Below are 22,443 nucleotides of genomic sequence, written 5' to 3' on the forward strand. Positions count from 1 at the left end.
CCGAATGTTTATGTACAGTCTTTGAAAATCCAATAATCAGTCCACATCAGTTTGCAAATGTACACTTTTAATCACAAATATAATTCCATAAGAATTAACCCGAAGTTCGTTCAGGAATACCTACTAACCTGGAAATCCCGGGATCTGTTAAAATCTGTTGACCCCCCCGTCAGCGTCTATATACGTTTCATATAGTTTTGCAATGACCTCTTGTGTTTAGTAAAAGTTAATTAAAAAATTAGCATAGAAAACCCATTGGAAACCGCAATTAGTTTTAACAAGACAGCCTGAAGTTATATTTTTATGAGATGTTCGATAATTAAAACGCGGCACTCGATTGCTACACAACAGTATTATGTATAACAGCAATAATAATTAACGCGTTGTGTGCTATCTTATTATAATGATATGATGACAAGCTATACTTAACCCTTACTTTGTAGGCCTTTGGCGTTCAAACAAATGTGCATAACGCTGTACGGTGCATGTGTGTGAAACCTGTCTCAAGACCAATATTGTTTCTCAGTGCTCATAGTTATATTTTTGACAACCGTGTTCATGTGGCACAGTGAGTCGACAGAACAAAGCAATGTAGCTGTGCTAATTGAGAAGCACCCGACCGTTTAATACAGTACACACACACCCAGACAGTCTTGTTTGAATATCGTCAGGGACCTTTTAATGGGAAAAGTCCAAAGGGTTGACGATCGTTGTGATTCGGCGGGTATATAATATTACCTGGCAGTCGATTAATCAATAGCCGGCGAGAGAGATAAATGGAAGTTTTAGCTTATTTTTTTTTTTTTGCTTTCTTCCATTCCCATATTATATACCTACGGTCTTCTCGAACGCTTTTATAGCTGCCGTGTTATAGGTGCCGTCCAATTGCAAATCCTACACCCCTGGTACTGGTCGAACTAAGTGATTAATGATCATTGTTGCCCGTTGGGTGCAGTGTAGTGTAACCGGCGAAAAGTTACCATTTGCTAAAACGGTACAGCCGGCAAACAGATTGTTGTCCGGTAGATATAAAATATTATGTATTGTTATCGCAGAAACTTCACGAGCCGACTTATTAGACTTTTGCCTATACACGATGGCGCTATGATATTACAGCCCATGATCGTTCATGTCGAACATAAATAAATACTATTATTGCGGACAGTTCGGTAGGGGTGTTATACTTGACCACGTTCCGCGTTTAGTATTTTAACTGAATAGTAATAAAGTAATATTATTATAATACTATGTTTGGTACCATATAATAATAATAAAGCTAAAACGATCGGCCGCTCTGGTCTGTGTAGGTACAACATACATAATATAATCATGATAAACAAGTGACAAACTCTAAACACTACTAAACTAATGACAGCGTATTAATTTGTCGTTTGAATAGAAACCGAAATCCAAAATTTATGATACAATTACCATGCAATTGTCACAAATAATTCACATTGTTATTTGATGTCCATACACTTAACTAGCTACCCACTCTTGAACCTCAATCGGCTAAGTATAATAAATAAATTACAAAGACGTTTCATCATAAATGTTTTTGAGAATTTGACATTAGATTATGTATAAATTATTTGAAAAGTATAAACAGACAGTCATATTTTTTTGAACCCTCGAAATCAAATCAAGTACCAGGAAGCACTTAATTTGAGTGGACCACTCTATTGATCAAAAAGGTAAGGAAAAACTAAAAAATCAACGATAAATGGTAAATAACACAAACCAAATGAAAAACACTGTTGATAAGGTACGATGAGTGTTTTATTTACACGATGTAATGTACAGTGCACAGTCATTTTTATACAATAGAAAATAATATATTAAAACAGTAATATTAACGAAGGCACATCCGTACGATGACAGCTGTTGTCGGTGTAATATCAGATCAAAGAGATTGAAGAAAATATGGCACCCACGCGTCATGCGGCTTAGTATGGCTTGTACGGGCTGGGCTTGTAGGCCGGTGCGGGGTAGGCGGCCGGGTAGGCCGGGGCGGAGTACGGCGCTGGCTTGTAGGCCGGGGCGCTGTACGGGGCCTTGTAGCCTCCGTCGATTTTCTTCACCTCGGCGTTGAATCCGTTGTAGTCGTCGGCGGTGTACTCGACCACGCGGGTGGAACCGTCGGGCTCGACCAGGCTGTACGAGCCCTTGACGTAGCCGTTGCCGTCGGCGTACTCGGACTGGCTCTTCACGTCGTAAGTGTACGGGTCGTTGACGCTGTACTCGAAGCTGTACGGTTTCGGCGGGTAAGCCGGTTCGGGGGCGTACGCCTTGGGGTAAGCCGGGGCCGGGTAAGCCGGGGCGGCGTAAGGGTACTGGGCGAGCGCTGAAGCCACGCAAGCGGCGAACACGATCAACTGTAAGAAAAAAAAAACAAACAGTGAGTTAGTCGATCTTCAGAGCGCCTTTTTTTCTTAAAAGAAACATTAGCCAAGATTACGGGGAGGGTCTTGAGGTATTGAAAACCTTTTAATTAGCGCTTTTCAAAATATCTACATTCATGTTTTAGTAGATGTATTTTTAGTGAGATTTGTTGACATACAAATAAATTATGTACGAATAATTTTAAGTTTTAAGATTGTTTTATGGCTTTTAGAATCTCGAGCCCCCCTCCCTCTCTCTAATCTACGCCATTTTTTTAGAACGAGAACGGTAGATAGGTTAAACGGGACGGAAAGGGCTAATTATTAACGAGGCAAACGTTAGGTAATATTTGACAAAAATGTATCTAATTTTGGATATGCCGAATGAGTTTCAAGTGAAAAAATGTATTAAGGGTTTCTAGATAAACTCCTAAAGTTACTTTTTCCGAGTTATGGCGAAAGTTTAAAGAAGTTGGATCGACCAAAATAATAATTATTAATTACATAGGACGGATACAATAAAGTCATAGTTGGAATAACTAAGCTAATAGTTCAACCGACCGAATGTGACATTTATCGTGCCCCTATATAATGACAGTTGATAATATTTTAGTTGATCAAACTATATGTATGCAAAGGCCCATTTGTGTTTTATGTCAAATGCCACGATATAGTTGAACCGAAGAACAAAGTGAGCGATAAGACATATTATAAACTAGGGAGATACCGTTCTATGGAGCCAATCGACACAAAACGACAGCTGTTATTGAAAAAACAAAAGCAAAAAATAGTACAACAATAATTTGAACTCACCTTGGCGGCCATTGTGTGTGTGTGTTTGGATTGGAATGGATGTGGTAGATGTGTAAAATGCACAATAATGAACTGATGAAAACGGTTGTGGCCGACACGGTATTTATAGGTAGGCTAAAAGTTTAACCGTAATAATATCATCCCTTCCAGAACAACAACAGCGGCAACGATATTGTATAGGATTATTGTAGGATTTCGAACAATCGCCGCCGACGTCAACTGCGGTATCTGGTATCTGGTAACCGGTTACTGAGGGGCAGGAGAAGTGCGCATATTTACTATTATTATGATTATTTCTGTTTCGTTTCTGTAACAAATGTGGTAACACAATAATATAGTGTTGTTATCTCGTCTGGGGATAAACGTTTTTATCCCACGCCTTGTTCGGTCTTGTCGCACCACACCCTGTGCGTTACACATTTCTTTTTAGTTTTGTGTTGCATACAGAAAGCAGTATGGGTTTATTTATTTTTTTTTTAATTGGTTTGCCATTAATACCATAATGATTACACACGCTATTGTCTTGAGAAATGGCCGTTTAAAGGCGATTCAGCTTGTGCTCCTACCCCCACAAAACAAAAACAGCCACTTATATGTCTTTATTTTGTAAGCAATTCAAACGTTGACATTTGAGAAAAGTCTGGAATCCTATCAACAACAAAAACACAATTACAGCTCTATAATGTGAGGTTAGGTCCAATGGTTATTAGTTGCTGTGTAAAGTGACTGTTCTAAAAGTACATTAGCCAACGAAAAACTCAATTTAGTCACCGGTATATTCTCTACTTGATTCATTTCAAAAGAGACCCCAGCAGTTTACTTTGTAATATAAGTAGACAAGCAGTCAGATTAATGAAACGATTAACTTTCTTTGACGGCCCGTCGAGTTTTCTGTGGCTATTTTTCTTATTCGCCCTACTAAAAATATCATCAAGAAGTTGATACATCTCCAGAGGGGAATACAGTCTTATATTTTTATGGTTCAAGTGTTATTTCCAAAAAAAAATTCCAACCACCGACTCAGCAACTAATCGAATGACGACAAATTAAGATATTAAACGGTTTGCATGTATATAAAAGCACACCGAGAAAACCAGTTACCAACAAGAGTCTTAAAGTGATTTACCGACAATGATTATATATATATCTAAAACGAAGCTATGAATAAGCTAAAATGAATTTATAGGTTTAGCCTGAGCATAGAAACATTTCTAAAAGTGCAAACGCTACACTAAGCTTTTAAACGAAAACGTTTTAGACATTTAAGAGATATATTATTTATAAGTTCTTTAATCTAATTCAGAGCTCTACCATGATAATATGATAAGACAACACGTGTGATGTGCACGTCAAATAAACGATTTATTATGCGCATAATCATAAAAAAAAAGAAAAAAAATTAAAACCGTATTGCGATAAGGTGTATTTTTCGTTGTTATTCTTTTAATCCTTCATCCCCACGAGCAATACCCGAGTGAAAGAAACAAGAATAAGATACCTGAGATTTTATATGTTATGTTAATAATTTTATTTTAACCCAGACCGAGCAGTACGTTTATTAAATAAACCTAAGCACATGGTAACCAACCCCAAACCCAAACTATACATTAGCCGTTCCACTTGAATCGATGAAGTTCTGAATTATGTCTTTTTGTAAGACAATTGTCAAATATACTAATAAAACATCTTGCAAGAAAACAAACGTCCAAACGCAAACCGGTTTAGCCAACTCGGCGGCGGCAGTGACTTCCTACACAGTGTGATGATACCGGCTTGTTTGCTGAATTTATTGGCTATGGAAATGTATGATTTATTATGAACACATATACATAACGGACCGTGTAAAATTTGTTTGATTAATTAAATATTATAAATCGCAGAGCAGGATTAACTTGGATCGCCTGGAACGGTGTCGACGCGATAATACGGCTTCATTAATACTTTTCGAGCCGCCCGAAAATCAAATTTGGAATAAATCACAATTTCAACATCTTCCACACCGACGGTAGACTGTGTAATATTTCATATATAACGTGCACTATACACGTGGGAGTATAATCTCGATGCTAAACCGCGTTATAACAAGTAACAAGACAGACGCATATAGTTTGCAGAATTAATTTACCGTAAGTGTGCTCGGCGGTACACAAAAGGGGACTGAAGCGCCCAAAGCGAATCAAAGGCTCGTAGGAGAACTTTTGAACTTTAGGCGACAAATTCCCGGTCCCATTGAATCTGGCCCACACATCGCATGGTCACCCACACGTGTCACATGTATTTGGAGGCGTTCAATAATATCGGTTTATAGATTCTCGGTTTGTACATTATATTGTATTTTGTAACGTTATACGGCCAATAGCAGCTGCCGTATACCTTCAGGTAATAATGTTTCTGCCAAACGGTCTGTCAGATCTTTATCAATATCGACGGTCGATTCATTATCAGCAGGTTGTTTGCGTCACGTCGTACACCGTGTGCATGCTTTTGGATACTGAAATTATGATAATAAATAAGCACAGGCAATAGTATTTTATTATGTACGCCCCGAGGGTCCTGCGGACACACGCCCGGCTCGCTCAAGGTACTGCACCTCTAAACCGGCCGCCAAAAAATTGACAGGGCGACAATGCAAACACACAATCCATGTACACGTGTGTTTCGGATACCTTGATCCTAATGTTATTGCCGAAGGTCCGTCACGTCGAAAAATCAAAAGAAAACACAATAAACCAAACGCGAATGGGTCTGATAAGATGAACACATTATTTATGTGCACTTGGTCATTTAGTCTGATAGCTGAAACCAGGCTACATGGCAATTGAGTCACACAATACTCCGACTTTGGTGGAGAGACCACAAACACCTAGTCCTGGTGATATTGACAACATGCACACGGTTGTAAATCTAGAAAATCTTTTTCCGGTCGTTCGTGGCTCTCAGCAACCCTGTAAATTGGCCGACACGCGGAAAAGCGATTTATCCTCTCTTTTGACCGGATTCTATACTTTTCCGCCAATACGAAACCACTCAATAACCGAGTCCGCAACAGCTGATAAATTATATTGGCCCACAACAATGACCGGAATCGTTTTGTCCGCCAGCAGTGAATACCGCTTGCGAAACGACGTGTCATGTTGTATTTTTATAGTAATTATTATTATATTGTGACTTTTGCATGTAGGTAGCTCTATAAGCGGCCGAAAAGTATAAACACACATTGTTATCATTATTATAATGTCTAATACTCGATTCGATTGATGTCAAGTGGCGCAACAGTTCAATTCAATCGTATTCACATCAAATATGGTGTACACGACATTATTATTACTAAATCCAGTATATTCCTAATAAAAATTATTATCAGAGTACATAGTGTACATCGATGTTGGAAAAATAAACAGATACTAAGGTTTTGCAACCGGCGACTTAAATATTGTATGAGTGCTTGAAGTTAGTCCTGACAACCGTTTAAATGGCCGTAATACACGGGATAAGCCATAAATAAAAACAGAAATAACATATTACTCCTCGTTCATTGTAAAAGTGAAGTAACTCCGAAAAAACAAAAATAATTTAAGTTCATTTTTACTACACTAGTTTTGGTTTCTTTTTCTAAGTTATTACAAATTTTTTTCACAACCTTTGAATTGTAATAAACAATAAAAAATAGAAAACACCGAATGAATACTATATAATAGTTATAAAACTTTAATATTATCACTTATCAGTCACATTTTAGTGACAACCAATGAGAACGTTGGAATCGAGGTAACCACTTTGGTAACCCAATTAACATTTTGATAACTCAACAAATATAATTTAATAATAACAATGTTATGGTGAAACTTGCTTGAATTAACCAGATGTTAAATTCAAATGAATTGTTAACTAACAAAGAGTGTATTTAATAATAGTCGGTGAAACCGGCTGATAGTGTTTTTAAACAATGTGATCTCAAAATCTCACAAAATTTTGATGTAATCAAAAACCCCCTTTTCCAAATGTTTGCGTTGTTATTTGAGTTTCAAAATGTTGATACAAATAAAAAATCACCCTGTATAACACCACGATGGTCATAAGTCAAAATCGGTTATGTACAGCGCGCACAAACGAATGAACCGTCGCTGACGGCTTTAAGTACCCGCCAACGTCAAAATGATAATCCCCAAAAAGCCTTTGCCAACAGAGTAAAAGCCTCGCGTACCACCGCACTGGTGGATATAAGGACATTAATCATTTTTTTTTGGGCACGCCACAGTCCTTAGCACACCGTCCCGACGAAAACCGCTCATAGACTTGGCCGTCTAATGTTATTATTATTATTTGTTTTTTTATTATCCCCCTTTTTGTTAAAAAAAAAAAAATTTTAAAATTGTTACTTTTATTATCATATAATTCGCCCCGACCGGTATCGAAAAATACACTTTGCACACGGGTAAGGACCATTACTCAACAACGGTTCTCAAAAATGATAAAAACCCAACCCACTCTGGTTTTTTTTTTTAGGTGTGTTTTAGTAATAAAATCCCAAAACACCCCGAAACCCCGATGGATTTTCTATAATTTTTACTAAAAAGTCACCAGTATAGTTTAGTGATTTATGTTGTGTACTTGTATAGTTATTATTATTATTATTATTATTATTAGTATGTAATATTACTTATAAAAGCTTACCTCTCTCTCTATGGTTTCAATCCATAGATTGGTTTGCAGCCATCTTCCATTCTTCTCTATTATCTGCTTTCCTTTTCATTTCTACATATGAGTCACATCCTTGGTCCTTTATTATCTGTTGAATGTATTCTAATCTTGGTCTTCCCCTGTGGTTCTGTCCTTCCACTCTTCCTTCTATAATCAGTTTTAACAATCCTTCGTGTCTCATTATATGGCCTATCCTTTCGTATCGTTTTCTAACTATATTTTTCCATAGTAATTTTCCTTCTGATATTCTTTCCAGTACTTCTACATTGGTTACTCTTTCCATCCAACTTATCCAACTTAGTGTCCTGTAACACCACATTTCAAACGCTTCCAGTATTCTTCGTTATTCCATTGTTATTGTCCAGGTCTCACACCTATTATAGGGCAATGCTCCATGCATATGTCTTCAATAGATTTTTTCTTGTTTTTAGACTAATGTTTCTTGATGTAAATATAGTTGTCTTGTTGTTAAATGCTATTTTGGCTTGACAGATACGTTTTGTTATTTCACTTTTATTTTTTAAAGCTTACCAAAGAGATGTTGTTTTTTGATTTAATACAGAATTAAGATCATTTTCCGAGTATCTATTTTTAAAACACCGAGTGGGTTTAGCCCGGGCTTTTTTATGACAACCCTGTTTCACACGTTTGGCATTGGTTATTAAACGGCTACAGAGCTGTTAGGGTTCAGTGAAGGTTTGAATCAGATTGATCACCCTGTATGTTATATAATGTGCCGACGGTAACGAACCCCGGCGATTATTATTTTTTTTTTCTTTCAATATTCTAATACTTTAAGGAGTATATACAGTATAATGTGATTTATACACGAGTAATACGATACTCGGACAAAAAAATATGTATACTGCTTATAGCCAATTTTATTTTTACTCCAATTGGCCGATTGCACGTTTCGTCGATATTATTATAATTTTTTATTTCGCCCGAAATTTCGCAAGTCGACGTGGGAAACGCCCTCGCCATAAATTGTAAGCTGTGGGTGAACACAACCACGTACTTCAGTTGCCCAAAAAAAAATAATAATAATAATAAAACTGTCCTATAAGAGATTGTTATATAACAGTATAACATAATATGCAGACGGCTCGACTTGACTGGACTTGACCATTGTCGACTACTTGTGTTCAATACCTACCATTGTTTTTGTATTAGCAAAAATAAGCGCATGCAATTATATTAGACAAAAAATATTATGATTGCTCCGATTTACAGAAGTTTTTCGCTTGTATACAATAATGGTCAGAGAAGCAAACAAGTATACAGTATTAAGAAGTGCCATTGATCACATAAACATATTGTAATGTGTCAGTCGGTGTTGTCATTAAAGATGTCAAAGACAAAAAAAAACAATTGTTAGGATAATATTTTATAATGAAAAAATCGGTTTTGAAAAAAAAAAAACTATCTCTCCTATCATTATGGTTCTCATCAATTAATCTTTGGCTTACATGTTCACCTACACAAGACACGGTCGGTAATATCTATATATGTATACAATATACTATGTTGTTACGTTACTTTGTAGGTATTACCTAATGGCGAATCTATTCATTTATCATTTTTCAGTTGATGAAGACACGGTAATTAGTGTTATTATTTATTGTGAGTATGATGCGTGAGAAGACTATAAGTTAATGCTAGAGATAATGCGTACACATTGTACAATATACAATCTCCTATAATATCCACATATCGTGTTATGCGAACATAATATTATTATACACAACCTAGTTCATAAGAAAAAACCATAAATATCAATAAAGTTATGAGTTGAGTATCACTGGCTTAGCTAAGATTCATAATTATTTTAAAAAACGATTATTGGAATTCAATAAAAAAACATCTACAGTTCAAAACAAAGTTAAACAGCGAGTATTTCTTATCTCTCTTGTCTTATCAGATAAATCATTTTCGTTAGGTTTTTTCCGGCTGTGTGCCAAAGTAAAGGACATAAAATGGCAAAAATCTACTAAACGTGATCCATTTGAATTGAACGGACTAATAGAAAAAAAATTAGCTAATTTATCTCTGTTGTTCCAAAGATGGCTTACGGGCCAGCGTTGTACGAAATACCCAATTTGGCTGAATTGAAAGCTTTGCACGACTACTGTATTTGGTCGCAATTAATTAAAAAAAGAGATTCGCGGTCGATTTTTGGGTGTAACCAAATCGGGCGGACGGTTGCATGTGAAAAAATAACGAGGAAAAAATGTCGGCTTTATCTTATCTTATACCGAATCGTCGGCATAAAAAAAAAAAAAAAGTAATTAGTAGACCAACCCGAATGTGCTGCGTTGTTGGCGCACCAGTGATGTAACAATGATTTGTTTTTATTATTATTTTACAATATATATAATAAGACCTTGCGAAACGTTCGATTTGAACACATCTAATTGGACGTCTTATGGAGAGTTATATTACAGCCTTACAGCAGTGCTACAAAAGTGTATCGGGACGCCGAAACGAGACAAAAAAAAAAAGAGAAAAAAAAAGACTGACATAGGTAGCTCTCCGCTTTGGCACTTAACATCAGTCCAGACGATATTATACACCCACGAGGTACAAAAGCGAAGAATAATATATATATATATATATATATACGAGGTAAAAATCAAATTGTAACTGCAAACGAGTTTTTGGATCATTTAAAAACCTAACCTAGCCCAACACGGGCAATGGTATCTCTCTAAGGACGCCAGAACAAACGACTCGAGTTCAACAACATGAACGGTAATGGTTTTTATTTTACTTTTATAAAATTCATACTTGCACCGCAACGATATTGTGTTACTGTTTATGCATTTCATCGACTATAAATTATTACACCAATCCGGTTTTACTGCAGTTTTTCAGTCGACCAGTGACTCTTGTGCGTTTTTTGTATCATTAATAATATTATTGTCGGGTTAAAAAAAAAAAAAAATCCACAGCTCCACGTAAAACCACAGACAGACAGACACTTATAGCGGCCCAATTATAGTGTATAATATTTTTAGCCGCATTATATTATTATCTTAGAGAGTAACACTATAGAAAAACCTTTCCCTATATCGCTTGCATTCCACATTTAATCGAAGAAAGGTATTGCAATATTAAGTTTGACCATAAAAAAAATAATTGAACGTATCAATATTTGTTTGACAACCTGCTCCCATAATTTACTCGTGTTAAGTACAATTTCAGATAATATCATCTTAAAACGTTGCACAGATATATAAGAATGTTCGGCCGTTTTTGTGGGATGTATGTGTGTATAAAATAATATATATAAATATTTGTAATTCTGCGTTATCAGCTTAACTTATAAGTAGTGATAACAGTAATAAACATGTAATAAGGTTCTTAATTTCCCAAAGATGGCGAAAAATGGTAACTTCAATTATCTCTATTGACGGCATGTATATTTAGCAATCTAGTTTATTATATATATGTATCTGTAAACCGTTGTGATGGGTAACATTAAATGATAACACAACTGTAGTGTCGCCACAACCTTACCGCATAGACATTTTTTCTTCTTAAGTGGCTACACTGAAAATGTCCACCCTTGTCGAATATTTTGATGAAATGGCTCCTCTATATTACTCTACAAAGTGACAGTTTTTTTAAACAGTTGTTTATTTTCACAGATTAAGCACAACTGTTTGGTTGTGTGTAATAATTGTTGCTCAATAGTTTAATATGGGAAAATTATAGAACTTTTTAACTTGCATGCACGTCGGTAAGTACTAAACAATTTTGCGACCGAGATCATCAAAAGCTCTATCATTAAAACGAATTTATGTGTACATAATTATTGTATAATGTGTACACACACACACACACATGGCGTTTTATGGGTTTGTCCGACAACATAACTCAGTCGCGGTGTTATTATTATCAGTTATAAAAACGTAACGAGAACTATTAAAAATATAATATATTGTACGCGAAATAAAAATTCCACAACGACGTGGGTGATCGTATATCAGTCACTAGAATATAATATACATTTTATCTCCTTGGCCTATTAACCGTGCCACGTGCACATGTGTAGGTTTCTTGTCGAAGCACGACTGACCACACCACGGATATCCAAGTACACGAGTCGACTTTGGTCCTGTCCGGTGTAGACTTAACTTAAGAGCAAGGTTGAACCGAGGTATTCCGGCCAGTCCAGGGTTTTTTTTTTTTTATTAGCCTAATAGGGTAATTTTTAACATTTGGCTTGTTTCAAAGCGAAACCTTAAACTACGCTTGCGTATTTCAACTTGAATAAAAAAATAATATATTCTCAGTTTGGCATCGAAGCTATGAATAAGACACCGATCTCTAAAATAAACTGCCCCGCCGAGATTGGTCCGATAGCCCCAGCGGCTTACTTGAACCCGGCTTATAAAAGATCATATTATTTTTGAGTTGTTATCGTTGTCGGTATGGCGTTCATGTTTGGTTTTTTTCCACTAATACCAATTTATATGCCACGACAACGTCTGGATTTCGTCACCCCACTATCGAAATGTTCACAAACTATAAAAAGCACCACTTGATTCATTTCAATTCTTGGCATTAATGTTGTAAACGAAAATTGCTGTGGTATTATATTGAAGAAGATAATACCCGGGGTGAAATGGGAGGGGGATGAGACGTTTTTCTAGACTCCCTCCCCTCCTGTCCGCATACCTACTCTGTTAGGTTAGGTTAACCTCGCCTCAAGATGTTGGAATGTAAGGAGAACTGGAGGTTAATTATGGAATTTGTGGAGTTTGTGGGGGGTCAGAAGAAAAAACAGGAGAGAAGTAGTTGCAGGACCTACGGCAAGTGATGCCGCACCTTAAGAATAAAGCATAATTAATAGGATTTAGGCTGGTTAGCTGGATGGGAAGCAAAGTGATCAACGGTCCCCTTTTGGTAACTAGATAAAAATAAAAAAAGAGTTAGATTATGTTAGGTTAGGTGGTGCTATCCAGCATCGGCAGATTTCCAGGTGTCCTGATTTGAGTACCGAGGCCGACCTGATCATAAACACTAGTCATTAGAGATGTGTAAACACAATATGTCTACATCTGAATAGGCACAAGAGACCGGCAAATAGAACGTGTACGTTGTAGATTTATTTCGTTTAATTTTCATTTATACTACCCGTTCATCGCTCGATCACGATCTGTAATTAATGAACGCAATACTTAGGTATGATACAACGCGGCCAAGATTTTATAGTAGCGCCGTTTTGATGCGTTCACTGGCCCTAAGGTGTTGATGACACGGCGTAAAACCGTAGCGTTTTTTTTTTTTTATTAATTAAAACGACTATATTATGGTCCTGCGAACCGGACAATATGGTCTGCGACGGATGTTCGCGCAGCTTTTTCTCATAATTTATGTGCTCTCATCAAGTATCCCGGCCCTTCCAGGCGTTCCTGCACGTTACTACAGAGTGGCTGTAGCAGGCAAAAAAGGTGGCGGCGTTGCGATATTAATTTGACTCGATAAACCATCCGACCATCACCGAGTACGTGCCAGTACAGCGAGGGTCTTGCTCATCCGCATATAAGTTAATATCATTTTTTTTTATTTTTTTGTCAGTGGACAATAGGCCCCATACGGCTTGTTCTACTCTAACGGCTCGTCGTTAGCTCCAAGCGATACCATTTCTACCGCACCCCTCCCCCTCATCCCATCTTACTAACATACTGACAACCGGTAATGCCATCATCCCAATGGAGAAAATGGCAAAGTCGTGTACACTACTCTAGTACACCACTCCTCCATACCCGTTCATTTTTGTCTGAATCCATTGCATGTACACCGTCACACTGTATGGGATTATAAGTTTAAGCATAAAATATAGAAACACTGTTAAGGATACTTGAAGGATGGTTCAACATTGGCAATCCGCATCATCTTTGTTAGGGACTGACAGAGAATGGGCAAGACTTACGTGAAAAGTAAGAAGGGACTTTAGAATTGCTATAATCTAGGTGAGACGGCCAATTTATTTTACCAATCTATTTTACCTAGTAGTGACTTGCTAGGAAAACCAAGGATCGAATTCTTCTGGCAGCTATCGAGGACAATTTTTGAGAAGAAACAAATAGTAAGAACGTAATAGTATGTGGGTCTCATAATACCAATGCATATTTTAAATCAGAGCGTACTAAGGCACAGCATAGAGACTTTATAGGTGCACAAACACGTCTAACATAACCAAGGACTTTAAGTGCTTTGCAACACAATGCTTCCATGGATATGAGAATGGAAGGTTAATTTTGTGTCAAAAACAATTCCTAGGTCACTAGACGTTGTTTTTTACTGCGCGTTTGAGTCGAGTTTGGCCGATATCATAGTCAAAAACAATGGGGAGGGGCACGATATTTGAAGGAAAAAAACCTAGAACCACATTTATGTACATTGAAAGATAAACCAATGGACGAAGTGCAGAATTCAACTACATTGAAACAATCATCCATAGTATTAATTCAGTTTTAAGATGCCGATAGAAATACTGCAGCACTCCAAGTACGTGGATGGCGCTGGTAAATGGTAGACAAATACAATAGTATAATATAAGTAAATTAATATAATATTTAAAACAGCCATGGACGAGATGCATCGAGAGGCTCGGTTGACCTGTATTACTGTAAAACTTTAATACAAACGAGATTACTAGTGTATATAGATAAAATAAATGTTTCGAAATACACTGGCTGGATAGCCAGGAGACATTTTCATCTAAAAGCTAGTCTACACACACACAGGCGAGTCGTTGCGGTCAGGCATGCGCAATTTTGGTTCATTTAAAACAACGTTATGCAATTATCGATACACACAGCGAAAGTCGGTGTAAAGGTAAACTCTCAGATGAGTGCATTGCCGTACTATCAATATATTATTATACATATTAGTGTTACCTATTAGTATTACAACCACGACGAGTCCGGATAATAATATTTTGATGATTTATGATCGTCGGTTTGTCGATCAATGCCATTTACCAAATCTCAAAAGGTTTAAAACACACTCAACCGACACCGCAATAATAATATCGTGCGTTTGTTGCAAGCATAATATATAATACCGTTGCCGTCATCTCCTCGGGATTAGATCATTAGTCATAGTGCCATCTCATATTATATATTATGTCAAAACAAACAAAAAAAACTGTACAATGTCGCCCCCCCCCCAAAAAAAAAAATTAAAATTCTCCATAGATTTGACTAGTGAACTAGTTTCTGGTGTACTGCGCACTAGTATCTGGGACTCGATCAATCACCCAAAAAAAAAATACCGCATTTGCCACACCGAGAAATTCGGCATACCTACCTATACTTTCTATCTATCTGTGTGTATATAAGTTGTGCTTGTTTTTACTAACATTAGCCGTTGTACCTATGTTTTGTACCACAAGGACGGGCGCTGACGTTCACACGGCCTCCGGGGAAATGCGTTTGCCAACGTTTGTTTTCCAGTGAAATTTCTATGCGCTACGCACCATTTGAAAATGTCTTCTTCTTTTCTTTTCTTTTTGTTCTATTGATAGTAATGGATTTTGCGCACGTTGGATTCCTGCAAACGTGTTTACGTGCGCGTCAGTTTTTTTTTTAGTTTTTTTGTAACCCAATAGAAGATATCGTCAATTAATAGTGAACAGCCGCAGACAGGCAAAGGCAACAAACCAAAAAGGGTACAAGCAAAGATATACATATATTATAATAGAATAAGCTAGATTGTTGAGTGTAGAAATAGAGATAATTTTGAAGTTACCATTTTCCGCCATCTTTCTTTGGGAGTTAGAACCCCTTATCACATGAAAATATAATTATAACAATAATTACAAAGTTAAGTTGATAACACAGAATCACAAATTTATATATATATATATATATATTATTTTGTTAACACATAAATCCCACAAAAATGGCAGACGTCGGGTACAAGTGACCATCTTATCATTAGCACGAATCAGATAAAACCAGACGGTGCACTTCCTATATTTACTGATAACAAAAGACCTCCTCAACTCGGTGTGACCACGTTTTAGAAATGAAATTATTGTAGTAAAAGTTTAATTTTCCCATAATAAGTAATCAATTAATTCATACATATTATTAATTAGTAAAATTACGATTAAACCGATCAGAGGTGTAATAATATGAAACTCTATAGATGGAGTTTTTTTTTTCCTTGTCTTTAAATAATAATTAATAACGATATATTGATTGACTAGTTTAGTGCTATGCGCCTACAACAGCTGTAATGATACTGTGGGTTTCTAGGGTTTGTTAATCGACCCCGCTTGCAGTAAACATTAAATTTTCCTCAAATTACACACACAGAATGTGTAATTTATTTTATTGCCAGAAAATAAACATAATTTTTTTTTTTTATCCGAAGGTACTGCGGAAGGGGAATACCATTTGGTTGGTTAATTTGTAATTTTAAGTAGTACCCGAACAGTTTGACTACCGGGGCAAATATTTTGTTTCATCGCCGTCAAAAGGGAATCCCCGGGGAAACAAGTTGAAAGGTCGCTGTCGGTTGTCACTCTCATCACGTTCCGTCTGGTGATAAGCTTTCGTTTTCGAAGGGGGAAAAAGTTTGTTCTTGAAAACCAATTACAGCGACGGCACGAGGAAAACGCCAAGGCACTTATTGCGGAACGACGAAAGGCGGAACGCTTTAAAAATTCATTTAAAAATAATAACGCATGCAGTCTAGTAAATTGTCTACTTAGGCGCTGAATTAAAATTAAAATCTAATTATTCTTTAACTGGAAAATTGCCGGATTAGAGTGGGCGTTTAATATATTATTCTCATTTTCGCCGGTAACCCCAATTAACACTGGTCTGCGATAATAATATTTTAACAAGTGTACAACGGACCACCCAAAGGTATGTGTATATACAACTGAGACGGTTATTAAAAAAAATATATTTTTCTATGTACATTTTTTTTTTTCCAACGAAAGCTTTATCATTTTTCCTTATTTTTTACCATTTAATGGGTTGATTTAGTTTATAAAATATTGATTTTTTATTTTTATTTAGCCTAAGCAGTTTTTTAAAAGTTGTAAAATTGGGCCTTTGTGCCAATGAAAACTTTTAAAATTGAAAGTTTATATTTATTTAATAAAGAGGCCACAAATGTATTTTCTCAAAATATTTTTCTAACCATTTATTTTAGTCGAGCCTGAGCATTTATTTTATAAAACTAGAATTTTTTGGTTGTCTACTTAACCACTGTTAAAACTGTACCTACGTTCTAAAATATTGAATAGGTATAATTTGAATTTATGTAAATTCAGTGCATAATTTATATATAAAACAATAAATGTGGAATTTGTCTTACCTGTACAGGTACTTGTATAACGGTTTAAAAACACAAAACTAGGAACGTATTTATTAGATAATAATAGATAATGCCTACGGGATTTGAAGTGGTAAAAATATCAATTTTGAACATTTACATATTTTGAGAATTCCAAAAAGTTCCGGCTTTGCAAGGTACCCAATCCGTAGCCATTTGCGGTAAAATACACCTACTTTGGCCAGTGTTGTTATGCCGTTTTCCGGCCCTGTGCGTATAATTGTCAATAAAAAAAAAAAAAAGGTTATTTCAATTATTTCTTGAGATTCTCACTTCCGGCGCAGGACATAAGGAGGAGATACAATACAGCTGTGCGGCCGAGACGGGAGCCACCGCCGCCGCCGAGCAGTCTGATCGCGCCTTGTCGGGCAGTAGGTGTAAGGCGAAAGACCGCGTTTGCCCTATAATAATAGTAATAATAATATGAATATGAATATGAATATAACGTTATTGCATGTTACGAAACACACACTTATTGCACAACCCACACGGTCCAACACATCCGCGGATTTTCAAGTCACAAACTCACATGTACACACACACACACACACACGGTGTTCCAATTCTGTCACTGCAGTCGCACCCGCCAGCTTCTGGTGGTTGGCCGACAAAAAAAAAACATATGTGTATATATTTTATATATAAATAAATAAAATGTAAAATTACCGTCCATAAAGTCGTTTACAAGTGCACACACACACACACACACACTTGTGTCCTTTACTGTGTCTATATTATTGCAAACCGCGTGTATACCGGCCGAGCGAGCACATCGCCGCGACAGTCGCCTATAGCCCCGAGCTCCGGTCGCCGCTGGCAGAAGAAAATAATTACACCGGCCAAACCGTGCATAATGACAATGATATTATAATAATAATTTAAAAAAAAAACGCTAGCTGGTCTTTATCCGCGGTATAGGTTTTCAGGTCTAAGAGTTTGCCGGAAAAAGGAAAAAAAAACAAAGACAAAAAAGGCATACAGAAGGTTAAAGAAAAGTAGGGTTGGTTGGAAAAACATTTAACCGCGGATATATTATCACTCATCTTTTTCTCTTATCTCTTATCTGAAAGTGTAACGCGAAAATGGCGACATGGAATATTATTCATTTCTACCCATTCTGGGGAAAAGGGTTTTTGATATATTTTTCCAAAGCATATGGTACTTTATCCAAAGAGTATCGCCTAAAAATATGCAACTTATTCGTTGAAAAATATGTACTCTTTTTGGGCGTTTTTTTAAGAGGGAGGGGTAATTTTTATTGTTTATAAACAATAGAACTATAAGTTGACCAAAAATAAGATTAAGCGTGAAATAATTCACCACATTAATAAGTAATTGCACGAAATAAGATTGACATATTTTATCAAGTGGATCATTAAGAAAAAAATCAAAAACTGTCTATTTATTACACATTAAGCGGCCTTTGCACTAGCAATTATTAAGGCGCATTGTATAGGCAATTTGTCATTAAAACATAACATTAAGACGATGACTTGTAAACATATATATATATATATTTATACATGTTTAGTACAAGTACCTACTCAAAATGTAACTCGGGGAAATTTGTATGTATATAAAAAAAAAGACTCGTTTTCAACAACAGCTGCTGCTGCACTCCTCTTGATATTTTTCAAAAAACCATTTTACCAAAAGTCGTCTCATGTACGGGCGTATAAATATTAATTCTACTGGTAGTTTACAAATAATTAAAACCGTCTAGTGCGGGTCAACTGCTCTTATCTGCGCCTCCCACACAGTGGACTGACGTACCACAGTAAAAATATGAACGACCTCGCGAACCGTTTCATCATAATATTATATCTATTTTGTCCGTCGTGGAACCGAATAAATCCTATTTCGCACTGAAAACTGCAACGTCTAGGTACTCTGCTCGTTCGTATATTATTAGTATCATATTATTATTAAACACCATGACCGTATAATATAACCGAGTATATACTGTAATATAGTTATTATAATTTACTCGGTTGTGTAATTTTCAATTTGTATTTCTGCCCGTCGAGCGCGTTTATAACTGTAAAAAATTCAACGCGCTCTAAGACTGTGGCTCTAAGACACGTTTCAATTTCAAACACAAGCAGCCGGTTTCACCGACTATTATTAAATACACTCTTAATGTTAGTTAACAATTCATTTAAATTTTACATCTGGTTAAATTAAGTAAGTTTCACCATAACATTATTATTATTAAATTCTATTTGTTGTGTTGACGAAATGTTACTTGGGTTACCAAAGCGGTTACCTCGACTCCAACGTTCTCATTGGTTATCACTGATCACGAAATGTGATAACTGATAAGTGATAATATTATAATTTTACAATCAAGACTCAACTAGTAATGTATAATACGATCTATTAATTTTGTAACAAGCTGATTTCGGCTAATTAACTTAACAACGTGTTAAGGTTAACAAATCTCGATGAAACCTAAATTTCACTAACTAATTCAAATGTTGGTGAAATCGGCTGAAGGTATATTATCGATACACATTGATCGTTTGATTTAAACTGTCGTCGAAGAGTGGCCACGAAAAATACAGCATTTTTATCGCTCAAATTCGTCAAAGTTCTATACTTAATTGGTCGTGGTATTTTTTAGTTATTTTTATTTTTACAACCGCGTCCATAAAATTCAGCGATGAAGGCTCAGATTTGTTTTCAATAAATAATCTATACTTAGTGACGGTTGTGTGCGGTTAAACATAATAATATTACAATATAATATATACCCACAAAAAAATGTATTTCGCGAAAAAGTCGCATATTTAAAACGGTATATATATATATATATTATAATATAAATAAAGTACACATGGACTCGCTTTTCGTTGGAACATATTTTTGGAACCGTTTCAAATGTGTGTACGTTATTTGGCAAAACACCATTTTACCCCTTGCGTGTACATTTTCGGAGTAATAAAATCGCTAATTACACTTTTGTAATGTACACATTAAATACTGTTCAGTGTTAATATATTATGCGATCCTCCCATTTGGTTTAGAATATAAACATTCAACGCTGTTTTAATCATAATATTTTAGGGGCAATGTTATAAATCTACTCTATGATATATTATAAAACGTTCCAAAAACTGCGACACGGTATTGTAACAACTTAAAAATTATACATAATAATTATTATGTTCCACTCGAGATTCGATTTTGGAACTCGGTGAAAGTGTCATATTTGTTTTTTTACAACTAAATCGAATAGTTCATTATAGTTTTAACTGTCATAAAATATATGTATTAAGGTCTTATATATATATATATATTATGTCTTTAAGATTGTCAATCGGCTGAAAAAACTGTTTGAAATTATCACAATTTCCGGTCGAGTCGATTGCGCCTACACAAAAGTATCCAAACAGTTGGTTAAGGCGAGTGGGTGGAAAATTACTATTTGTATTGCTGTTTAAGAATAAATATTGCTATATTGGTCTGTGTATTTGGCTAGAATGGTCTGTGAGAAAGAGTTCTGCGAGTCAGTGTTTTTTTAAATTTAGGAATGCATTTAAAAGTGATTATAAAATGTAGTATCGACCAAATTATTTGTATAATACTAGAGAAAAACACAGTATGTAGCATGCTCTAGAGAATAAAGCGGTACAATGTACAATAGAGATTCAGATACTGTATACTTTCTTAGCCTAAACTGAATTGCCAATTCAATACTGCGTACTTACCTCTGGTAATCTTAGCTAAAACCGCTTTGCAGTATGTACACATGTACCGAAATATTTATTGAGAAATCAGATATTTAGGTACAAACTAAAACCGTTATCATTTTTTTTATCAGTTCTTACGGACAGTAAGTGCAAAATTAACAGCTAACGAATAGACAAGTACAAAACTTTCATAAATATTAAAGATATTTATGACTAATAATGAATGGAAAAAAAAAGCTAGGGAAAACAATTATTATTTCAAGGTGAAAAACAAAGAAACCTAAACACTCATTTTCCCAACAACTTAATTTTTGGAGATACTGCATGTCTCTTTGACAAGGCAAGGTATACTAAAACGATTGCCTTCTGCTATATCAGGTGACTCTTTTAACGACCTACACGTTCAGTTTTCTCTTAAAATTAATGAAATTTTGTAGTTTTTCTTTTTGAAAACATTAAATTGTATATTTATGCTACATTGTAATATTCAAATTTTTCTTTTCAAGTATTTTCTAGAGCTTAATTAACTTTTAAAACTCAATTGGTAACGTATATATATATATATATATATATATTAACTTTTTAATTCAAGAATAATTTGTTAAGCATTTTGTCTGATCGATAACCATAAATAGTTTTAAAGTTATTCAAGTTTGAAATTTATTATGAAAGGAAGGATGGAGTTATTTTTATCAACCGTACTCCACCTGCTGTCCTAAATGTTGAACTAAAATGACTTTAACAATAATTATTCAAAAGTAAATTTTTCTAAATTAAATTAAATATAATATATATTACAGTTTATAAGATTTAAAAGTCGATAAAGCTCTAGAAAATACTAAAAACAAAATTTAAAAAAAAAATACCGTGTAATATAAAATTTAAGAAAAACGTTTTCGAAAATAAAAACCAGAAAATTGCAATATTATTTTGACAGTAAACTAATATGGGAAGCCGTTAAAAAAAAAAAACTCAATGCAGTAGGGCCAAATTGTAGTGCAGTTTAATTACACAATAATTATGTAAACTGATAACAAACACTGATAACAAGTGGCTGATTAACTTTGGTTAATAGTGATAACATCAGTCACCGGACGCTGATAACAATTAACACGGGTAAGATACTTATCACACAAAAGCGCGGCAGCCATCTTTTCAAGATTACACCGCTATAATAATTCATGTTCTAATGCGGGCATTTTTTATTTGTATTGGTATTTTTTTTTTATACATTTTTTTCATCGCTCTGGTTATTATTTAATACGGGTAACGCAATTTTCATGGGATATTGCATCGACCTCGGCCGTGTGCGCTCGCCGATAGTAAGACACACGCGAACCAAAACCGGTCCGACTCGGTATCGCTCCATATTTCAATGGCCGGCGGCTATTTTATATATTATTATTATTATTATTGTCACAATCCCGTATCGTTTCGGCAGTGCGGTTAATATGAAGAAAAAATAAATACACCCGATATTCCTGTGTACA

General features: G+C 35.4%; 2 protein-coding genes across 5 annotated transcripts in view; both read right to left on the reverse strand.

Moving 5' to 3' along the window:
- LOC126841460 (Kv channel-interacting protein 4-like) overlaps positions 1 to 22,443 on the reverse strand; it is a 267,819-nt gene that overhangs the window by 232,817 nt on the left and 12,559 nt on the right. The window lies entirely within an intron of this gene.
- Positions 1,762 to 3,334, reverse strand: LOC126841471 (cuticle protein 7-like). The gene is made up of 2 exons (XM_050577972.1): positions 3,195 to 3,334; positions 1,762 to 2,375 (listed from the first exon to the last, which is right to left on the reverse strand). The coding sequence occupies exons 1-2, from the start codon at positions 3,204 to 3,206 to the stop codon at positions 1,947 to 1,949; spliced, it is 441 nt and encodes a 146-aa protein (XP_050433929.1). The 5' UTR covers positions 3,207 to 3,334; the 3' UTR covers positions 1,762 to 1,946.

Source organism: Adelges cooleyi, unplaced genomic scaffold (assembly GCF_023614345.1).
Source record: "Adelges cooleyi isolate 19-005CV unplaced genomic scaffold, UGA_ACOO_1.1 ACOO_flye_CR_arks_rails_tigmint_CR_PRNA_381, whole genome shotgun sequence".
Taxonomy (NCBI): domain Eukaryota; kingdom Metazoa; phylum Arthropoda; class Insecta; order Hemiptera; family Adelgidae; genus Adelges; species Adelges cooleyi.